This window comes from Hetaerina americana, unplaced genomic scaffold (assembly GCF_022747635.1).
Source record: "Hetaerina americana unplaced genomic scaffold, ioHetAmer1.1.p SCAF_33, whole genome shotgun sequence".
Lineage (NCBI taxonomy): Eukaryota > Metazoa > Arthropoda > Insecta > Odonata > Calopterygidae > Hetaerina > Hetaerina americana.
The window spans coordinates 1,488,946-1,510,595 of record NW_027286908.1 but is presented as its reverse complement, the minus strand read 5'-3'; the positions used below and the strand labels follow the sequence as shown (position 1 = coordinate 1,510,595).

The 21,650-nt window shown below is 37.3% G+C and overlaps 1 protein-coding gene across 1 annotated transcript in view; it reads right to left on the bottom strand.

Moving 5' to 3' along the window:
• Positions 1-684: 684 nt before the first annotated feature.
• sotv (exostosin glycosyltransferase sotv) overlaps positions 685-21,650 on the bottom strand; it is a 32,511-nt gene continuing 11,545 nt past the window's right edge. The window contains exons 5-11 of the mRNA XM_071589143.1: positions 18,210-18,349; positions 15,902-16,127; positions 12,101-12,284; positions 10,159-10,325; positions 5,320-5,463; positions 2,186-2,314; positions 685-1,150 (exon numbers count right to left, since the gene is read on the bottom strand). Of these exons, the coding sequence (XP_071445244.1) occupies positions 929-1,150; positions 2,186-2,314; positions 5,320-5,463; positions 10,159-10,325; positions 12,101-12,284; positions 15,902-16,127; positions 18,210-18,349 (1,212 nt within the window). The 3' untranslated portion in view covers positions 685-928. The remainder of the gene's footprint in view (positions 1,151-2,185; positions 2,315-5,319; positions 5,464-10,158; positions 10,326-12,100; positions 12,285-15,901; positions 16,128-18,209; positions 18,350-21,650) is intronic.

Genomic DNA, 21,650 nt, shown 5'->3' with positions numbered 1-21,650 from the left:
TATTATTTTGATTAATATTATGAGAAAAATGAAAGAAAATAAAAAATACATGCAATCATTATTTAACACTATTGCTGAGGTTTGGCCAGCATGTGTGTGGTTACAAATAAAAAGTTAAAAACTAAATGTAAAATTTTGTCTGAGTGACAGTTGTTTCTTTCATTTAATAACAATGATATTATTCATAACATCATTGTTAATAAATTATTTATTACACAATAGCAGACCCATGATATTCCACTATTTTAGTTTTGCTAACTACATCCTTATCTTCCCACCTTCCATATGTCCAATTAGTGGAAGCAATTGGTGCATTTCGCTAGTTTCTGCACACCATGGCCCACTTATTTGATAATCGTAGTTCTGATTGATGGAACAACCACATATGACTATAGAATAATTGAATAACTCATCCTAGTCTATTTATCATTAAGTTTCATTGCTCTTTTTCCATCTTTATCTAAGTGGAATAAAAGTATTCCTTCTCTAAGCGAGCAAAGCCATAATTTACATCCTTCATGGCAATGGATGAATCTAAATATACAATGATTTCCTTATGCATTTTTCCATATTAATTTTGATTCATTGCTTTGGGATGCACAACGTTAGCATCCTCTATAGAGTGCAGTTATTGTAAATCAGGAGGTTCTTTTTACGATCAAAGTTAAAAAATATAAAACAATATGTATGTACCAATTTATTTTTTACTCTTAATCTGGACACCATAAATTGGTTGACATGGGAAATAATTACTCTGTCCCTCACTTTTGCCTTCCACTAAGTGTTTAACATATTAGTGTTAAAATCGGGTAAGTTGTTGTTAGTTCATCTACACTCTTCCCGAATAGTAGACTGCATGATACTTGTAAAGATACTGCTCCGCATACTTCACTGAAAGTTAACACCACGTACTACTGATGAATTCTCTTCAGAGGCTGCCAATATCATTAAAACGTTTCAGTTTCTCGGGGAAATTGTCCCTATAGAGAACAGGGTCAGCACGAAACTCAACAGACTGCAGAGGCATGGAACCATACAACGATGCAAATCGATCGATGCAACGAGATCGCTCCAGCATATGATTGAGATCTGCTGACAGCATTTCAGTGTTTGTGCACTCTGGACATTTGAATTTCTTCCTTGGAGTCACCTGATGTTGGAACGGAAATTAGCATTATATGAGATATTTTCGGTTAGACAAACATTGTAATTGATTTTGACACTTGGATCATATCTGTACTCAATGACAGTGCTTGTATGCTGAAAACATTACCAAAACAGAAAAAAACTGCCTTTAAGTTGAGTCTGGCAATTGAATTCATAGAATCATTTATTTTGTTATAAATTTACCATAAAGACAATATATTGCAAGTATTTAATTGTAGGTAACAGGGCAAATGCTTATTTCTCATAAATGTGATGCGTACCTGTACAGCAACAGCACATGATATAATGCTTGTAGGTAGTAATGTAAAGAAGTTTTACAACATTTTTTTTGTTCATGTAGCAAAAATGTAGCATAAACTTTTACATTGCATGTAGTTATAATGATATGGTATTCTGAATAAGTTGCTTACTAATCTCAGAAAAGTAATTTATGCATGTACCATTTTTTTTAAAATGTTGATTGCTGGGAAAATGAACTGTTACTATTATTACATACATAATAATTAGCGAATGCAAATATTATCTTTACCCAAAAGTTATAAAAATTAAGTAATTGGAAAAAAATGTAGGATGCTTCATAAATGCATACTGTTACTTGATTGTGGCAATCGCAATATAATGAAACATTAGTAAAAGGAGCAGTTTTCTGGTAATAGCCTTAAAACCTTTTTTGTGAGTCTATCATAAAAGAATGATTACGATGATGGCAAACATAACTTCTCATTTATAAATTAAATTACTACTGATAAAGGATTGACCAGAAAAAAATCTATTAGCCAAGATGAAAGTTTCATTTAAAGAGCAAGCTTTACAAGTGGAAAATTTCTGGTAGGTGACAAAATTCAAACTTCAGGAGGAAGGTTGGTGAGGAGAGGGCAAGCTGGAAGTCCCAGCCATCACTCTACTCTTGAATGACTAATTTTAGCATTACAATCCTACATGGAAAATTAAAGGTTTCCATAAGAATATAAATATATCACAAAGGAAGAAAAGAGAAATGTGATTGCATCTCAAGTACCTTGATGGGAGCCTTCCCTGTCACATTGGCCACAAGGAAATTCATGGCAATATCCTCGCAGTTCATGTGGTCATCCACCCAATCCCGTATGTTTCCAGGCATCGATGTTGTGTACATGTAGCTCCAATACTGAAATTATACATGTTTGTCAACAAATTTCTGGGCGCTAATTATCTTCAGTGAATCTACCTCAGCTTGATAAAAACAGTCTCAATTTACAATATGTAAACAATTTCACCAAAACCACACGAAGTGAAGGTGGGAAAATTATAACTTCTACAGATGAAGACTTCTGTTGGAATTAAAGGCAGCATCAGTGGTGAGGAATCACAGGACAAAACTGCACATACTTGGAACAAGGAAATCATAAACCAAAGTTAAGCCCCTGCTGAAATACTAAAAAACACACAAACAAGGGAAACACTTATCTTCTTACTGGTAGCAGTAGTATTTAGGGGAGGCGACCGACAGCTTAGGTCATTATCACCATTAGGGATTGACAGGAAAGGATGAAGGGTGGAGAGAAACCCGGTGTCAGCATTAGCCTACTCTTTATGAAAGGTGCCAAGGGGTCCGCAGCTTTACATCCCATCCGACGGACGGTGTACTCAAAGTGCCCTCCATAAAGCACCTCAAGTAGGGATCGAGATACCACTGAAAAATATTCAACACGCCGGGATTTGAACCCGGGACCTCAGGGTGAGAAGCCAGTATGATAGCCACTGCACCATCTTGATCTCCCTTCTTACTGGTGGCCATATATTGTTTGTTGAGGTAACGGAATAATATTTTATGATGATGGTGCCGATGATGACAAAGATGCAGATACATGATTGCAGTAAAGGTGGGATAGAGATATCTAAAGATGAAGCACTGTTCTCCATCAGCGGAGAAATACCAAGGTATTCTGGTGACAAGAAGACTGCATTGGCTGGCCGGCAACCTTAGGCTTCTCATAGACTCAGAGATGACAGCAATAGTTTGGGGGGGACATACTGGTTCAAACAATTAAGAGGTGGCAGCTGTCGGGTGGTGGATCTTGATAGCTCCCAGACTCCAAAATGCCAAGCAAGCACATAAATTCCCATCAAACCCTAAGAAAACATGCACTACAAATGTGCTAACAAAATGGAGCAAACCAATAAACACAAATTCACATTAACACTGAGCAACTGAAGGTATAGTCCCACACATACCAGTACCAAAGTCACTCCAGTTAAAAGAAAAAGATCATCATGAAAACACTAAAACAAGGGAGCTTGCTATGACACAATGGGTCACCCCAGTCGCCGTTCTTCCCATTTCTTTACATTATATATTGATTTATAGATCAGGTTTTTATGGCCACTTTAGATTTTTCCAGAAGCACCAAGTATATTTCAAAATTTTATTACGTTGTAAGTGGTGGAAAATGACCATTATTGTCAGTGTACAAAAATATCTTCCCACCTTTACTCCTCAATAAATTTTGAGATATCTTGATTAAAGAATCAATTAAAATTTCATATGTCTAATTCTAAATGAATTTATACATATTACCATCATAATTACTCAGTGTTGCATTATGGCATAGTACTAGCACATGGCACAAATAGCATCTTGGTTCATTTCATTTAAGTTCTGAGTTCATATTAAAACTAAAACACATGGAACTTTTCCAAATATGTTTTGAGGTATTACACATTTCACTATGCTATGGCATCATCAAGTTTAAAGACTCAACTTGGAGTTTGAGTATATAAACATAAAATTTGAGGTGGGGATTTTTCATGCATTTTTTTAGACATAATTGGTGTTAATTGTTGAGAAGACCATTCGGGAATGGCATGCTGGAAGGTTTTCTTGAGTGGGCGTGAGGGGTTAGACATCGTTGAACTGAAAGGTAGTAGGGAGGTCTATGGGCAGGAGGAGTTGGAGGGGGCAAGTTGCTGTTTGCCCAACATTTAATTCCAACATTTTTTTTTGCCGACCCCGGTGGTGGCGGGGTAACGTCCTCGTCTGCCATTCCAAGGGTCGCGGGTTCGATTCCCGCCTGGGTGAGTTTCCCTCCATCTAGGGCTTGGGTGTTTGTAAATGTGTCCATTGTTATCGTTGTTAATAGTTCGATGTAAAGGCCAAAATGTGCTGTTTTCGGACTTATACTGAATAAATAAATAAATTTATTTTGCAGAAAGTAGTTGGGAAGGGTGAGGAAATGATTGCTAATTGTAATTATCCATGGGTCGATTACGGAGAGAGAAAAGATAGAACTGTTTTCATTGTCACAGAAAATACATTTTACCCTTGGAAAATAAAAGGGGAGAAGGAGGAAGCAACACCTTTGACATAAAACTGCAAATTTCCAATTTACAGTTTGTAGGTCGGCCAATATCCCACAGGCAAAGTCGTATTCTGGAATATAATTCAAGCCTGTAAAATAAATTATTACAAAAACGACTCCAATTATGAATGGACAGACAAAAGTCCCTTATAGATGATTTAAGATCAATTTGTAGAGATTTTTTTCATCGTGAGAATGATGTATATTGCCTTTTACGGAAGTTATTTTCTGAGTGTAATTAAAAAAATTCCTCAAATACATTTATACCAGGCATATCCCTGTAACACTAAGTAAAAATTTAACACATTCAAAAGATAAACACATTGAACCAATAAATACTGTACCCATCTATTGAATGCTTGGCTCATTATGCTTGGGCATTGAGTGATTGTTTAGCATGTGAAGGGAAGAATGTAAGAAGTATGTTGTAAATGATAAAGAGAGTTCTACAAACATGCATGGTGATGTAACCAGTCACAGTAATCCCCATACATACTTTTCCATTGTGATGCATGCATACATCATATTTATTGGTGTAACATGAAAGAAGTGAAAAGATCACTCAACTAATATACGATTCAAAATATCAAAGGATGCACTTGATCAATATGTGATTATTCACTCACGTAGTAAGCCATGAACTTCCACATGGTACACAGTGAATTACCATAACGAGAAATCATAATTCAGCAGGAATGCACCCTATTTTATTTCAAAGGATCTGAATAATCCTACATCCTTTAAAATAATAAGTCAATATAAGAAGAATCAAAAGAATGCCCATATGAAATGTATTCTCTGGAACTTTTCTTACTTTATGATGAAATGCAGCACCGGTGAGCACCATGGAGATGTGGTTGGTCCATTCAGACTCATATTTCCAACTGTGACTAACATTTTCCCATACATGGGTTCGAGACGGGAACCCAACAATGCGATCAGGAAATTCACGCCAAACCTAAAAAGAACAAGAAATGAAAAAATGAGCAAGTAGCCAGAATCAAAATGAACCAACATGGCTACCAGGAAACTATCTCGGTAGCCATCTTACTCACAGAGTCTCAATTGCAGGAATTTTATATCCCACCAAATTTTGGGATTGTATGGTCATTTAAAAGGGGTTCTTGAGCAATATAATTGGCATTAACCTAATGATGCCATCATCAACCGTAATTCAATCTTAAGATTGAAATACGGTTGATGATTTCAATCTTAAGATGAAATCAGGTTTACTGCAGCACTTCATTCTTCTCTGATCAGTATTAATTGCCTCACACCCGGATAGCTTTCCTGCTTTATGGCCTTCTTAATTTTTCATTTGTACTTGTGTCTTGGTCTTCTTCACAGGATCTACCCTTCAATTGTTTCTAATTAGTCCATTTTGGTATATTACAAGAAGCGAAAGAATTATTTACCGAGAGAAGGGAACTGAAATTACCAGGAATATATATTGAAAATCACAAAATAAATACTCCATTTCTCTGAAATAGTCTCCTCCCATTTCTAGAACTTCTGTTTTGGAAAAAAAGATTTAAATATCACAACAAAACTAACATTTATAATTCTAGAAATGTTACCACCATTTTATTTAAAAAATATAATTATTGCTCCATATACTTCAATCCATGCCATTTTTATTACAGTCCAAAGTTCACAGAGGTAAATTAACAACTAAAATATACATACTACATTAAAAAATAATTTCTAAATCATATGGTTGAGTGCTGAACTAATTATCAATCACAATAAACACTTGAATGACCTTCTTAAAGGAAACATATCACATCACAGCATCAAATGAGATAACCTGGAAACTAGAATTGACCAATAAAATGTTTACATTATCAAGAACACTTGGGCTGTGACTATTTGAACAACTATAAGACATAAATAAATGAAAAAAAGAGTTATTCACATACAAGTAAATTAGGTGATTAAAATTATCACATCATAAAATGAAAATAGCACTGCTGCCTTAACTCTTCAAGAAAATCATTCCATACTCCTGCAATATTGATGTGATGTGTTCCATACATGTCTCAAACATGCTTTCATGCACAAACAAACATCAATCTATCAATATTCATGTATGTAGTCCAACTAAGAGAATAATAATATTAGATTTTTACGACCTATGACCCAAGACTTCATCCAAAATTAACTGTACTTGATAATAGTGTTAACATACTCTTGATTGCTTATTTTTTGATCAAAAATATGGATCTAAATAATCTTTTCTATTAATGCTTTGGGTTGAAAGTGAGAGAAGACTATATTCAGAGAATTAGAGTAAAGGTGAGATAGGATAAGACTTTACCGCTATGTGGTTTTCAAAACTCTCAATCAAGGAAATATAATGCATATAAATTGGAGTTATTAAGTCCTGGATACAGAGAAGAATTGAGAAAATAAACTGATAAGGGTGGAAGACAAACAAAAGAAAAGTGTTGGGGGGAATTTAAGCGAGGCAGAAGAAGTGGCTATGGGAAGATGACTGAGAAGCATCATTTAGGAACCCATACCAAATAAAATGATAAGATACCGAGACACGGTGGGATATTGAAGTGAATGGTAGAAGGGAGGGTGCTGGGCAAACTGGAAAGATGGAGGCAAAGAATGGGTATTTTTAATGACATGAAAAGGGGTATAAAATATGACACAATGCTCTAGAATTTCCTAACAGGATGGCCAGCATTTGGATGGTTTTGATTCCAGGTTTTGTAAGAATAGTAAATAAGGATTTAGAAATTTCCTGAATTATTAGTACATTCACAAATTAATACAAATAAAAGTAATAAATGATTCAATATAATTTAAATAAGTAAAAAATAATTTATTAGGTAATTATACCTGTAGATCCCCTTGACTGCCCTTGATGAAAAGCCAAGAGATAACATTACCTCAGGACAAATACTATTAAATAATGCCAGATTTGGCTTGGGCAAGGATATATGGGTTTTGTGTACGGTAAAAGTAGAATGCCTGTACAGAATAACCCCACATTATCATTTATACGTTAAAAATGCTGTAGAACTTTATAAATGAATAAATGTCTCAATGGAGGCAACTCTAAATGAAAGAAAAGTGGAAAGGGGCTTTCTAAATGGCTTATTTTTAAAGAATACTCCAATTAATCTTTTTTATAGAAAAACGTCATGTTTTCATTTGTTAAGATGAGCCAACAGAATTTAAGTTATTAGTTCCACCCCCGCAGAATTTACCATAGGGTAGTCTGGAATTAACCAAGACATTACATATTAACCTCAAGAAATGTTAAGGATATTTATTTCAAATTCAGTAAAAATGCTCAAGAGTTTGTCACATCACCTTTGCGTTACTCTTAATAGGTTTTTGCCATTTTAAAAATTCACCTGGCTGTAACACTCCTCAGTATTTAAAACTAGACATTCAATGCCAGATTTTGTCTGTTTGGCATATTATACATGGGAAGGCCCAGAAGTACCCAGCCTGACCTAGAGATGGCAGTAATTGTTTGAAAAATATCACTGAATTAGAAAGTATGCAATCTATAAAGCATATGGTTCAAGTTTGAAGATGCCACGTTGTTTAGTATTTGTTTGGCAGCCATCAATAGTGAATGTTTTCAGTGAATTTGGGAAAATGGAGAAAATTGGTCATCGTTAGGTGATACAATATTTTATTTGAAAGGCCTCAGCCCAACCAAGATAAAAACAGAACTGGATTCTACTCTGGGTGAGTCTGTTCCTTTGTTTACAACAGTAAAATATTGGGTAGCAGAGTTTAAACGAGGCCGTACGAGCTGTCAGGATGAGCATCGCATTTGTTGACCAAATGAGGTATTGACTCTAGAAACGGGTAAGAAAATCCACGAAGTGATACTGGATGATCGTCGACTGAAAGTGCATGAGCTAGCAGACATAGTTGGCATTTCAAAAAGTGCAGACCCTCGTACATTAACTGAAAATTTGGACATGAGAAATCTGTGTGAAAGATGGGTGCTGCTTTTGCTCACACTCGAGCAAAACCAGTGTCATGAAGATGTTTCAATTGGGTGTTTGGCAAAGTTTCACAGCAACAAAGCAGAATTTTTGCGCCATTTCATAACCATGGATTAAACATAGATCCACAACTTCACACCCGGGACAAAATAACAATCAAAACAACGGATTCAAAAGGGAGAACCATCTCCAAAGAAGGCCAACACCGTTTCATCTGCAAGCAAGGTCATGTTGTCGGTTTTTTGGGATGCCCGTGAGATAATATTGTTTGACTAGCTTGAAAAGTAAAAACTATCAATGGCGAGTACTATGCAAATTTATTTGCAATGTTTGAACGAAGAAGTAAAGCAAAACCGGCCACATTTGGCTGAGAAGAAAGTGTTGTTTCATCAAGACAATGCACCAGCTCACAAATCCATTATCGCAAAGGCCAAAATTGATCCAATAAAGTTTGAATTACTACATTATACACCCTTTTTACCAGACTTAGCCCACTCTGATTATTTTCTGTTTGTAAACTTGAAAAAATGGCACGGTGGTCAAAAATTTTCCCACTGTGAAGAAGTGATGTTGGCAGTTAATGGCTATTTTGAGGAGCAAGACAGTTGTTATTATAAAGGGGTATCAAACTTATTGAAAATCGCTGGGAAAAGTGTATAGAGCTGAAAGGAGATTATGTTGAAAAATGAATACATTTTTTCCAAAATATTTGTGTTTTCTTTGTTGGGTCGGGTACTTCTGGGATTACCCTCGTAATACATATACTCGGAGCAGTCAAATGAAAACCAAAAACCTGCCACAATACACATTCTGCATGAAAGGTGGCAACACTGTTGTTACTTAATGATACTGTGATTGATGTGGTAGGAAAACTGCATAGTGGCAACTCACAGGCACACATAGTTTTTGGGTCGTGTCCTTGTGGTTTGCGCCCTAGTTGTTGCAGTGGGTGTTTGGTTTCCATTTGACTGCCCCTCATATTTTGCTTTTGTCACACTCATTTTTACACTATTTTATTGAAACCAATTTCACCAATTAATTACATTTGAGTACTAACTGTTTTGGACATTTTCCGTTTTGGAATCGATATCATTTAAAATAAGAGGTGCTTAACATATTTATTTAGGAAATTAGCACGAAAAAGTGGAGTAACTGCTGTCATGGTCCATTTTGCTAATTATGACATAAGAAGGACGGTGGAAGAAATGCATGTATTAAGCACATACAGAATAATAAACCCCATTAAATACTGCATGCCAATGCAAAAATTTTAGTTTCAATAATTAAATCTCATAAACAATTCAAGTAAAATAACAATCCTTATAGATTTTACGCAAAAAATTGACTAAAGAATTCATCAAGGCTAAAAGCAATGAAAGATTTTATTTCAAGGCATTTATTATAGCTTATACACTTTGAGCAAGAATTCTATAAAAAGACTAATTTCCAAGGCATAATGAGGCCTGGTAATATCATGATAACACTACCATGTGAATAAACCTTCTGGGTAATTCAGAGTTATTCATATTTTATCTCCAATAAATTATTCCTTTTGCAGGATTCCTTTGAAAACTTCTTACAAAGGCATACCAAAAAACGACATATCTCAATGGAGCACTGCCTCATTTACAATAGTTTATGATGGAAAAAAATGCCAGAAAGAAATCTCTCACCTCATAACCAAACTCCAACTCATCAGCCGTGAGCATGACAATGTCATCATCAATTGTGAGTATGGCTTCGGTTTCTATTTCTTCGTATGGATAGAATCGGTTGGAGAGTAAATTCGCCCTTGTGCGGATCACTTTCAAAGGCTTCCCCACCTTTGGCCACAGCGATGCTGCTTGAAAATAAATTTAAAAATAATCATTATAATAAATTAATCGGACTGATAAACCGCCACTCATCAATTCACAACATCATCTGTTTCTTTAACATCCACAATTCCCTTCACCCAAATCACCTTTCTAGATTCCCAAATTTCCACGGAAAATTCCTCACAGCAGTCCACATCAAACCCACAAACAAACAACCATATCTCCACTTCAATAATTACCATCCTCTACATACTAAACAATGAATCCCATGTTCTTTTTCTATCCAAGGCCACCATATCTGCAAAAGCCTGACTCCCTAAATTAATTCCTTTCCAGGCTTCATGCCTCTATCATCTGACATGGTCATCCAGACTCCCTTAACACAAAAAATACTTAAACAGTCACACAGCCATAAAACGTCACATAATAGGAAAAATGACACTCTGTCCAGTAGCACAATCTAACTCCCTGGCGTGCAATCTCTGAATTTTATTCTTAGAGATCTTTACACCATCTTCTCAAATAGCAAAACCACCATTAACCTTCTTCCAAATATTCCTCTGTCAAATTTAAATTTCCGGCAACTGTCAAATCTTTTTAAAACCAACAGGCCTCTTTCCAAATCCAATCAAATTCCCAAAATCTTTCCAACTCCATGCAATTGTGCCATGCGCAAAACCTGCTCCATCATTGTTAAAAATTACCTTCTGTAACAGCACTTTCTTAAATACCTCCTGTATCCCTCAACTGCTTCCCACATTTCAAAAAATGTCATTTATCTCGTACAATTTAAATGCTGCTTGGCTTTAATATTGGCCAATTCACCACACCCCTCATTATTAGAATTAAATATCACAAAGCATCCTGTAACCCATTCCTTTGATCCCACACCTCTCCCTACCTCTGCTGTCTACCAGCTGCGGTGTGTCCATGTGGTAGTAGGAATTTCCCCTTCTTACTTTTCAATTCTTATTTGCATGTCATTGGATAGATTTTTACTAAATTCTTAGGTGCATTGCATGTGCATGCTAGTTGATAGTATATGTATTTGCATGCATGTAAGTTAAAAAGGCTTTTGCATGAATACATTCGCCTTTGTGGGTATAGCTTTGCATGAATTTGTTGGTTTTGCATGTGGTTTTATTCTCTTTTACTTTCTTCAGGTGACCTCGCACCCCCTGCCACATGCCCCTGCAGCAGCTTGCGGGGTATTATATATGCAGATGTGGATGAACCCATCCGCCTCCCTCGTGGTTCCCAGACATGCACCTTCCTATGGCAAAACTTTTGGTTATTGTTACAAGGTAACTATTACTTTCTCCATTTCAGCAACAGCCACACTAATCCAATTAATAGCAATAGAATTAGCTTGCATCTGCCTTTTTATATTCTTCCAACCTTCTTAACTTTTCCCTTTAACTAGCACCTTCCGCTCCTATTCCCTCAACAATCAGTCATTCATAATTCACACCCCTCTGTTTCTATTTACCCTTCCCCCAACATCCCCTTTCTCCTAATCTTCCCATCAGTTACTCCTCATACCCTCATGAAGGTGGCTGGAACCATTGAAATACTGAGTCTAAGTGTATCTCTCTGCATATATAAAATACCTCCTGAGAGTAAACTCATTACATGTTAATCTATAGCAAATCATCCAAATCTTAAAATAAAAAAAGAGTAATTAATCTGAAATTTTAGGGCAACGAATGATTGCTCAAATATGCAATAAAAACGTTAGTGAAGGCAATAGCCATTGACGTTACGAAAATAATTGCAAATGCGAGGCGATTGCATTTACCATGGGGTGGAGATTTGTGCTGGTTGTTCCATATGACGAGAACTTTCGTTAGTGATGGAGCTTTGACCAGTTTTTGAATCAAAGTGAAGAGACTCTCTAGACGATCATATGTCAGTACGACTGCTGTGAATCCTTGTTCTCGGGGTGCGGTGACTGGCAAGAATAGTGGTGACTTAGGTGAAACCTGTGAAATGAATTGAAATGAATTTTTATTAATTGGAAAAATGATAATTAAAATAAGACTGGTCAATTGTCACACAGACTCAGGAGTGGGCGCCAGTTAGAGAGTGAGAATGGGCAGGGTTAGGAAGAAGAGTTGGACAGAGATTTCCATTATCACCCCTGCTGTACAATGTGTAAGTGGAGGAAATGGTAGAACAGGCATGGAAAGAGTTAGAAAGAGGAATGAAATTTAGAGGGGACTTCATTAAATCAGTTAGATTTGCGGTTGATCAAGCTTTAGTTAGCCAGTCATTCAAGAAGTTAAAGCCATTGATGAGTGTGTTAGAAAATCACAGTGCTAGGAATGGGATAGGAATCAATGAATAAGAGCAATGCAGTTGAAATGAAATGAAATAATTTACTTTGTAATTCCACACACTTTATTTAATAAACACGACTCAGGTTTTGACGTTGAACGTCATCATCGGGTGGTCGGGAGAACAGAAGGATCAAAAAATAAACAATATTTACAAGCCAACACAATATACTGCCTTATTGCTTTTTGGCTATGATTCGTAAGCCAAAACGAGGCAGGTTTGTGTGTCCTTTTATTTGCTACTCAAAGTAACTGTCAGCAAATCAAATATAAACAAAGAAGAGAATGTAATGAAATAATTGACTTTGTAATTCCACACACTTTATTTAAAAACACACGACCCAGGTTTCGACGTTGAACGTCATCATCAGGTGGTCCTCATAGAAGCACGCTGGCTATATATACCTTCTGATCATAGGAGGGGGGGGTTGGTCAGAGAGGGAGGTTGGAGGGGTAAAAAGGTTACAATGTAGCTGGGAAGAAAAGAGAATTACATCTTTTGGTGTCAATTGTTGACTCGGAAGAGTGGTAAGTCTAGGAGTGGGGAGTGGGAGGGATACAAAATTTCGTTGGCAAGTTCATCTTTGCAACGGATGCATTTCAAAATTTCCAACTGCTTCAAAGCATCAAGCATTTGACCTTTATTTCCGAAATGAATAATTTTAGTCACAAAGTCACTTTTGTGGTCACTTTCGATGAGGTCCTTTGCAAAGAGGGATGTAATGCTCTTAATTTTTACACATGCTTGGTGTTCTTTAATTCTTTCTTTAAATTTCCGTCCTGTTTGCCCAATATACTTTGCGTTACATTCTGAGCACTTTAATTCATACATTCCACTCCTCTCATTTTTGGGGACTCAGTCTTTAGTGTGAGAGATAGATAAAGTGTGTGGAATTACAAGGTAAATTATTTCATTTCAATATGTTATACAAATTCCATAAAGTTACACCTGAGACAACAAATGGCAATGCAGTTTTAGAAAAGGAGGAAGGATAAGTTAAGCATTAAAATAGGAGGGCAAATAATAGTGCAGCAGGAAGAGTTTACCTACGTTGACAGTGTTTTGAATGAAATACTCAAAAGTAGTAAGGACATACACGTTAAGATGAATAATTGCATCAGGCAAATAAGTTTTCATAAGGTTGGGATTGATGACAGGATGTTAAGAAATGATTAGCAAAAACTTTGGTATTGAGCATAGTTTTTCATGGCCCAGAAACACTGTCATTAAAAAAAATTATACACAGGTTATACAGGACCTGTTTTATGTATTGGAATGACGTTGGCGTATTTCCATCGAGGAGGGTAGGTTCCCATAGAAAAACAGTGATTGAACAAGAGGGCTGAAGGTTGTGAGAGGGATGAAGCGTAATTGCGAATAAATTTAGGGTTCAGACCATCAGGGCCAGGAAAGCGGTGGATGGGGTATTTTGCAGAGGTATTGAAAAACTTCCCCAGACTCTGTCAGTATGTGGATAGGGAATGATTTGCATTAGGAAGGAGGGAATGGACAGAGGTAATACTGTGGTTAGAAGCAGGCTGCAGGCAATCATAAAAGAGTTTTGGAAAGAGATTGAGTCTCTCTGATTCCGCGACATTTTTGGTACCAGGGGAGTGCTTTCGGGATTTGAGGATGATAATGGTGCTGATTGATAAAGGAGCAGGATTTTTTGGAACTAGAGGAAACATCAGAGTAGGCTCTGCGTGTAGTTTTTGAGGTCACAGTGAATGAGGAATTTGGAATATCGGTGGAGATCAACAAAGGATTGGTGGGTTTCCACATTTGGGATGACCATATGGAGGTACCAAGCGTGATTTTTGCTACCAAGAACATGTATAGTATCCTGTTTTAACCATGAAGGGAATTTTTTGGTCTTGGGCTTAACTAAGGGAACAAAGTCTTTTGTGATGGCCTCAAGGACAGCGTGGAAGAAGTGCACTGCTTCTTCAGGGTATAATGAGGAAAGGACCCTCCAGGGAATAAGGTCGAGGGAGCGGTCGATGTCCTCCCACCAAAACTTTGACCAGGCAAGAAAAGGCTTAGGTGGAGTGTGGGGAGCATCGTGGAATTTCCAGGAGCCACGGAAGAAGAAATGGGCATCAATGGACTCGTGGTCAGAGTTGAAAATATTTCGGCCAGGGATGATTGCCTTGGACATAGCGGTCGAGAGCAGGTAGTCCAGGGTTGCTGTATCACCGGTGCTAACGAGACAGTGTTGAGGGAGTTGGAGTGCATTTACAAAATGTTCAATAAAATATTTGTCATTGGCATTGAGTGGATGGCTGTTTGTGGGAGATTTACAGGGAATAGATAAATTAAAATCACCCACAAGAATTGCAGGTCCCAGATTTATGGCCTGACACACTGAGTCGAGAAAACTTTCCAGCACACTCAAGTCATTTGCGGGAGGACGGTAAAAACAGCCAATGAATATTTTGATGGGATTCACATCGAAGAAGGATGCCATTGCCAACACAGATGTCTATGTTGAGGATCTCCCTAAATCCTGCTTTTTGGATGGCCTAAAAAATTTGGAGAAATGCAAGGAAGGGTATCAAGCTACTGGGAGGTCATGCTGAAAATTTAAAAAAATTAACTAAAATAATTTGTTTTTCTATTTCTTCCTAAGGACTTATTGAACATTCTGTGTGAGTAAAAAAGGATAAGATTAACCCAAGTGAAATTGATACTGGAAATAGAATTTCTTTTAAATTATCATTTGAGAGAAAAATGACCATAGAGCAGAACTTGACCAAGACTGTAAAAATGACAAACTGTCAGTGCTGACAGATATGATTATTCACACAAGAGTGATCGGTTGCCCTTTGAACATACTTTGATGGATGGGATTTCTCCATGCCCAAACAATTACAGTATTTTCCCATCGATAACGTGCACGTTATCTATAGAAAAATGTTTAGATGACCGAAAAAAATGATGATGCACATTATGCAATGAAAATTGAAAAAATCCAAACATAAATGTATTTTTACACACACACATCCAATATAGACGTATTTTTAAACACTCTATATATAATTTTTACGTGCATATATATATATGTAAATACAGATGCGCAGCATCTATACACGTTCAAGATAACTATGAAGTCCTGGGCGCGTGGTATCTATACAAATTCATGACAACTACAAAGTTCTGGGTGCGCGTTATACATAAGGTGAGCGCCATTGATGGGAAAATATGGTATATCCATTACACATTTGATGCATGCACTGAAAAAAACAATTCTAAGGCAACATACTGGAGTGGGTGCCACATTCCAGTGGCAGTAGAGTCTCCCGAGATGAGGGAGGATGCGGTCTGTGATTATGTCGAGGGTGGTGAGGGCAACGGCCTCTGCCGTGGCCATGTACTGCGAGTGGAGCCACCGCACTTGTGCTGCCAACTCCCAAGCCCTCTCCTCAGACACCCAAGACACCCGATCCACAGTCTCACTCAGTGCTGACTCAGGAACAAACAATGCCGCCCTGCCAATGCACACAGAAATGAGCTAATGCCACTCACACAGAAATATGTGTTGCAACATGTTTCAAAGTCATTAACAAATGTGAACGGGTATGACACTGACAATATTTTCACCAAGTACATAAATGTTTCTGCAACACTACACAAAGAGATCTGGGTAAAAAATGAATGGTGTCATAGGATTATTATGGGGAAATGGGATTATTGCTTTATCAGTTTGTACCATTTCCACAATTATAAAATAGGTTTCAAGTGTCTTCCAAGTAGCTTCAAATCTCATTTTTTATAACCATGAGTTTCTGGAATTGTCACTATACATCAATTCTGACTAAACTAAATAACATGTAAATATAGTAGTATATTGGTATGTATGCATATGAATGCATACATATTATATTTTTCTAAAATTTTTAAGTTTATATCTAACGTGACATTCGTGTAGGTGTGAATTGCATGAAATCTCTGGACAAATTGATGAATTATTATTATCATAGAGGGAGAAAGATATTTTTAGTTTCTCAAATTTTAATGAACGCTCCACAAATGCATGTTTTTGTGATAAATGGTTTAAGAGACCAAAGCTTTTTAGGAATTAGGATTCAAATAAAAAAAACCATTTCATTTCTAGGTGGAAGTTACATGAGGTTATAACTACGGTTTTTTTGATCTTGATGCACTTAGTGCCACTTGCCCTTGACTAATACCAGATGCTTCCACCATAAAAACATCATCTACTGTGATGGCTAATGGATCCATTTCAGGGACTTATTACTTAAGTTGAAGTTATTGAACCTGGGTGATGATCATCATACAGCGACTTAAGTTATTGAATCTGGATGACATACCTTTCATAAGAATCAGGGCTCATTACATAGCTACTAAAGTGAAAACGTGTAGCATCAAGTTAACTTAAGAAGGCTGTAATGTAGTTTTGCTAATGAAGATATGTGCATTTAAGGATTTCTCGTGCATGGATCCATATTTATTGATTTTGTCAAGTCTGTCTTCAGACCTGAAAACACTAACTACAACACCACCACTACCTGCAGCAATATACACCTACAGACCAGAATAAATCCAGGAAGTCATGGATACTCAATAACATGAATTCTGCTCGTACCTTCTTCAAATTACATGTAGGCTGTAGAAAAGGCAAACACTGACATAAAATTAATCTCTCTGGAAATTTATCAGAATTAATGGACATGCCAGAGAGTGCATCACTGTTTTTTCATCAAAAGCCAAATGCCTGTGCTGTGCTTAAAGTAATGATGGTGTTGATCAATCATATGATAGGAGCCATCATTCAGTCTCTCTCTGAAGAGTGCTGTTTGCTGAGCCTTCAGAGGAGCATTCTTTAAATTCAGCACATCTCAGTTAGTGCAAGGAGCAATACCACATGTCAAGGGTACAGATTGAGAACATATATATAAGAATATATATAAATATATATAAAATTACAGAAATAAAAAATTGCAATTTATTTCTATACATTGGTACTTTTTAGATAAATAAAAATTTGTCTCACACTTCCATTAAGCAGGAAAAGATTAAACAAAGTCAAGGACCATAATTTAGGTTTTATGCTTAACATAAAAATGTAATAAGACCAAGATTCAAGTAGTAGTAGTAGTTTTTAGGGGAGGCGACCGACAGCTAAGGTCATTTGCACTATAGGGGATGGACAGGAAAGGATGAAGGGTGGAGAGAAACCCGGCGTCGGCATTAGCCTACTCTTTACGAAAGGCGCCAAGGGGTCCGCAGTTTAATGTCCCATCCGACGGACGGCGTACTCACTCAAAGTGCCCTCCACAAAGCACCTCAAGTAGGGATCGAGATACCTCTGAAAAATATTCAACACCGCCGGGATTTGAACCTGAGCCCTCAGGGTGGGAAGCCAGTACGTTAGCCCCCGCACCATCTCGAATCCCCCAAGATTCAAAACACCCATGTTGACGAATAGGCAAAATTTCACGCCACACCAGGGTTCGATTCCTCTGCCACCCCTTCCCTTTTCAGGGGTGCCTGGATCTAACTTGCGCAAAGTATTTCCAGGGACCAAGACAGCAAAAGAGGGCACTTACCTATTCCAGTCAATCACATCATGAAAGGGCATGAGGTATGAATCTGCAGCCACAACTGGTATGCAACCAGCAGCTGTTGCCTCAACCAGTGCAGGCTGACCTAAACGAGCCCCACGTACCACCAGACAAAACGTTGATGACTGAAAAAATATTCAAACACATCACAATTAAAATTACAGTACAGCTTCATGGGAGAGTTTCCAAGTCTCCCATTCATCAGCTTATCTACAGTGATCACTTATTTTTGCTAAAGCAAAATGCATACATTACAGGTTTTGCATTATTTCCTTGCATGAAATATACTACTACAGGGATCTATGAGGTGAAAGCCCTTGGGTAAAACAAGGGTTGCCCAGAGATATCATTTACATTTGACTGGGGATTCCTCCAATCTAAACCCGAAAACTCAATGCACTGGGCTACCATTCCATTCTGAAACTTAATAAGCCCAACATTGTTTATAGAGCAATTATTCTCCTGTCTTTACTTGTATGCTCCACAATATGTACCACCCATGAAGTACCACATCAGCTACAAATTCTGTCCCAACAGTAGTTGGACTGAGTTGATTAAAAAAATGTTTTACCAGAATCAATACATTCACTCTAGAAACTCTTCAAAGTGGCACCCTTGTGTGCCTTCATGCCTCGTATGCCTTCTGGAAGGCGGTGCCCAGGATACCACCAAGTTCCCTCATCACGGCCTGTTGTAATGCTTCCACCGAGCCGTGTTGACATCCTTTCAGCATGGATTTGAGGTAAGGAATGAGGAAGAAGTCTGGTGGGACATTGTCTAAAAAAATTTGGATTCTCACTCACATGGTCAAGTAGCTCTTAGTAGATCTGCATGTGAGTTTCCTTTTGATTGTCTGAGAGCACTTGCAGCACCAACTTTGCATACACCTTACTCATGCCCATGTTTTTGCTCACAAGTCAATGCACATCACTTTCAGGGATACCAAGTTTATCAGAAACCATGGGAACACTTAATCTACGATCCCTATCCAACAAAGCCTTCACTCTTGCAAGATTTTCATCACTTTTTGAGGTCAAAGAGTATCCTCAACGTTCGACGTCTTCAACATCTTCTTTACCCACTCGAAAAAACTTGTGCCGCTCAAAAACACCCGATCTACGCATGGTGTTATTACCATAAGCTGCCTTGAGCATGCCATGAGTCTTCTTCCCGGTTTTCCTAGTTTTGATGGCAATATTTGATGGCATAGTGCTATTGCAATAACCGGTTCATGATGGAGCGTAATGATGTCACATTATAGAGGTTTCACAAATGAATTTTCCCCACTCAACAAAGGCTGGGAGCCAAATGCCCCTGGCCTCCAACCTTTCCTGAGACTGCCCTCCCTCAAACCCAGCCAAAGAAACTGTAGCCTGCTCATCTGGAAAAAAATAAGTCCCACTACTTTTGGAACAGAGCTTGTATAGCTGTACTCTCATTCCTTCCCTCCGACTTTCATGTTTTACCAAGCTAGCACGCCTCTGGAGAATTTCATTTATATTTTTTCTCTCTATTTTTCTAAATGTACTCATAATATTTTACTTAACATGAATAGGTGACCCTCATCATAAATGCTACTAACCATTTCTCAAATCAAACACTGATTCTGTGCTGAACCTTGCAATGACTAGGTTTACTGGCTGACCGTAGCAACACAAATAAGACTGAAACACCTCCCTGCCTACTTCAGTTCCTACCCCGAAATCATCCCATACCTAAACTAGCATTTTCTTATTTGCTTACATACTCATATTAAAACAGATATACATTAGTACTTTTCCACATATTTTTATTGGCACGATGCATTTCTCAGTGTTGTGGTATCATCGACAGTTGGTAGGACCACATTTGTTGCTGTTTTCATCGACTATGCTGAACTCTGGTGGCTGCATTGAATCAGCAAGGTCACTACAAACATTATCATCACCACTATCATCTATTACTCTAAATATTTTCCTCTTTATCACAATGTCAGACTCATTGGAATCGGAAATCTCTTGACCTCTCACACACACTCATCACTTGGACATCTTTCTCTGAAAAATCATCATTGTTTAGCGATAACAGATAATTTACCAAATCTACTTTAAATATTTCTCTCCAAAGGATTTTTGTTTGCCATTTTAGGAGAAAGTAGGGAAATTTTCTATATAACCATAATTTTTTCAGTCCATAATCCATGCATCCTAGTGATCACAAAGTAAGAACCTAACTGATTCCCCTTGAATAAAACAGAAGACATTATCTATGCAAAAAATCTCAACATATGCCCTCCCAACCACATGCTAGACATTGTAATCTCCTCTGTCATAGTATTTCTGACAATGTCTCCCCATACCTTGAGTCACCTGATGACATGCAGTCTCTCGGATGGATAGCAAGACAGAGCAAAGTGTTTATGAAGAAATTTGTTCCCATAGTATGATCATTGTGTTTATCTCTTCATCTATCATAATATTCAAGGAAGATAGCTTTATTTGAAGCAATTCACGCAGGTGAAACTTAAAAATTATAAAAAGTCACATTTCTGACTTACTAGTGCTTTGTAAACATACACACGTCAAATATGGAACATGTCCCTATGTCATATAAAATAGGTCATAATACATAGGAACAATAAAAAATGCATTTACAATAAAATAGAGAATACACTATTTCAAATTATACCACAATAATAAATTAATTATTCATCAAAAAAGTATTTAGACATTACAATTCTATTTATGGTCTATGCTTGAGCAAACATATTAGCTTGTGGCTCTTTTTGCCCAGAGCAAACGCCATATATTGGTCCGTGGCACTACGAGCCTTAAAATAGGGAGTCATAAACTGGAACAGAAGCTATCTTGGAAAGTGTTTTAGACCAGAAGGGTCAAATTGTCAGGGACATAGGAATAAGAACACATTAGGCAAAGAAGCCTTCACAAGGAGGAAGAAATTATTGACAGGGAGGTTGAGTAAGAATGTTGAGAATGGATTCTTTAAACCTTTTATATAACTCGAGGTTTCATGCAGTGTAGAAAAATGTTCATTGAAGCTAGGAAAGGTGGATGTGGAGCATATTGATTGGCAATGTTTTGTCGAAGACTGTGATAGAGGGGAGAATGTCTGGCAAGCAAGGAAAGAATAGGATAGGGATGTTACATATGTTCTCGGGAAAAGTTCAAATGAAACTTATGCAATGATTTAAGAGGTATTAGGCAATGAATCTATGAGTCTGGTACATTCTTTTCGTTGGTACAACTGCTTTCTGCATGGACATACCTGAACTGATGAAGAACAGAGAAGTGGATGACCATTGATGTCAACAAATGACACCCATAATGAAAACTTCGTTGCAATTTTCCACAGTTAAAACTTTATTGCCGACCATGGTTTCGATACACTGTATCATCTTCAGGTGAGGAAAAGTACAAGGAGAAGGGA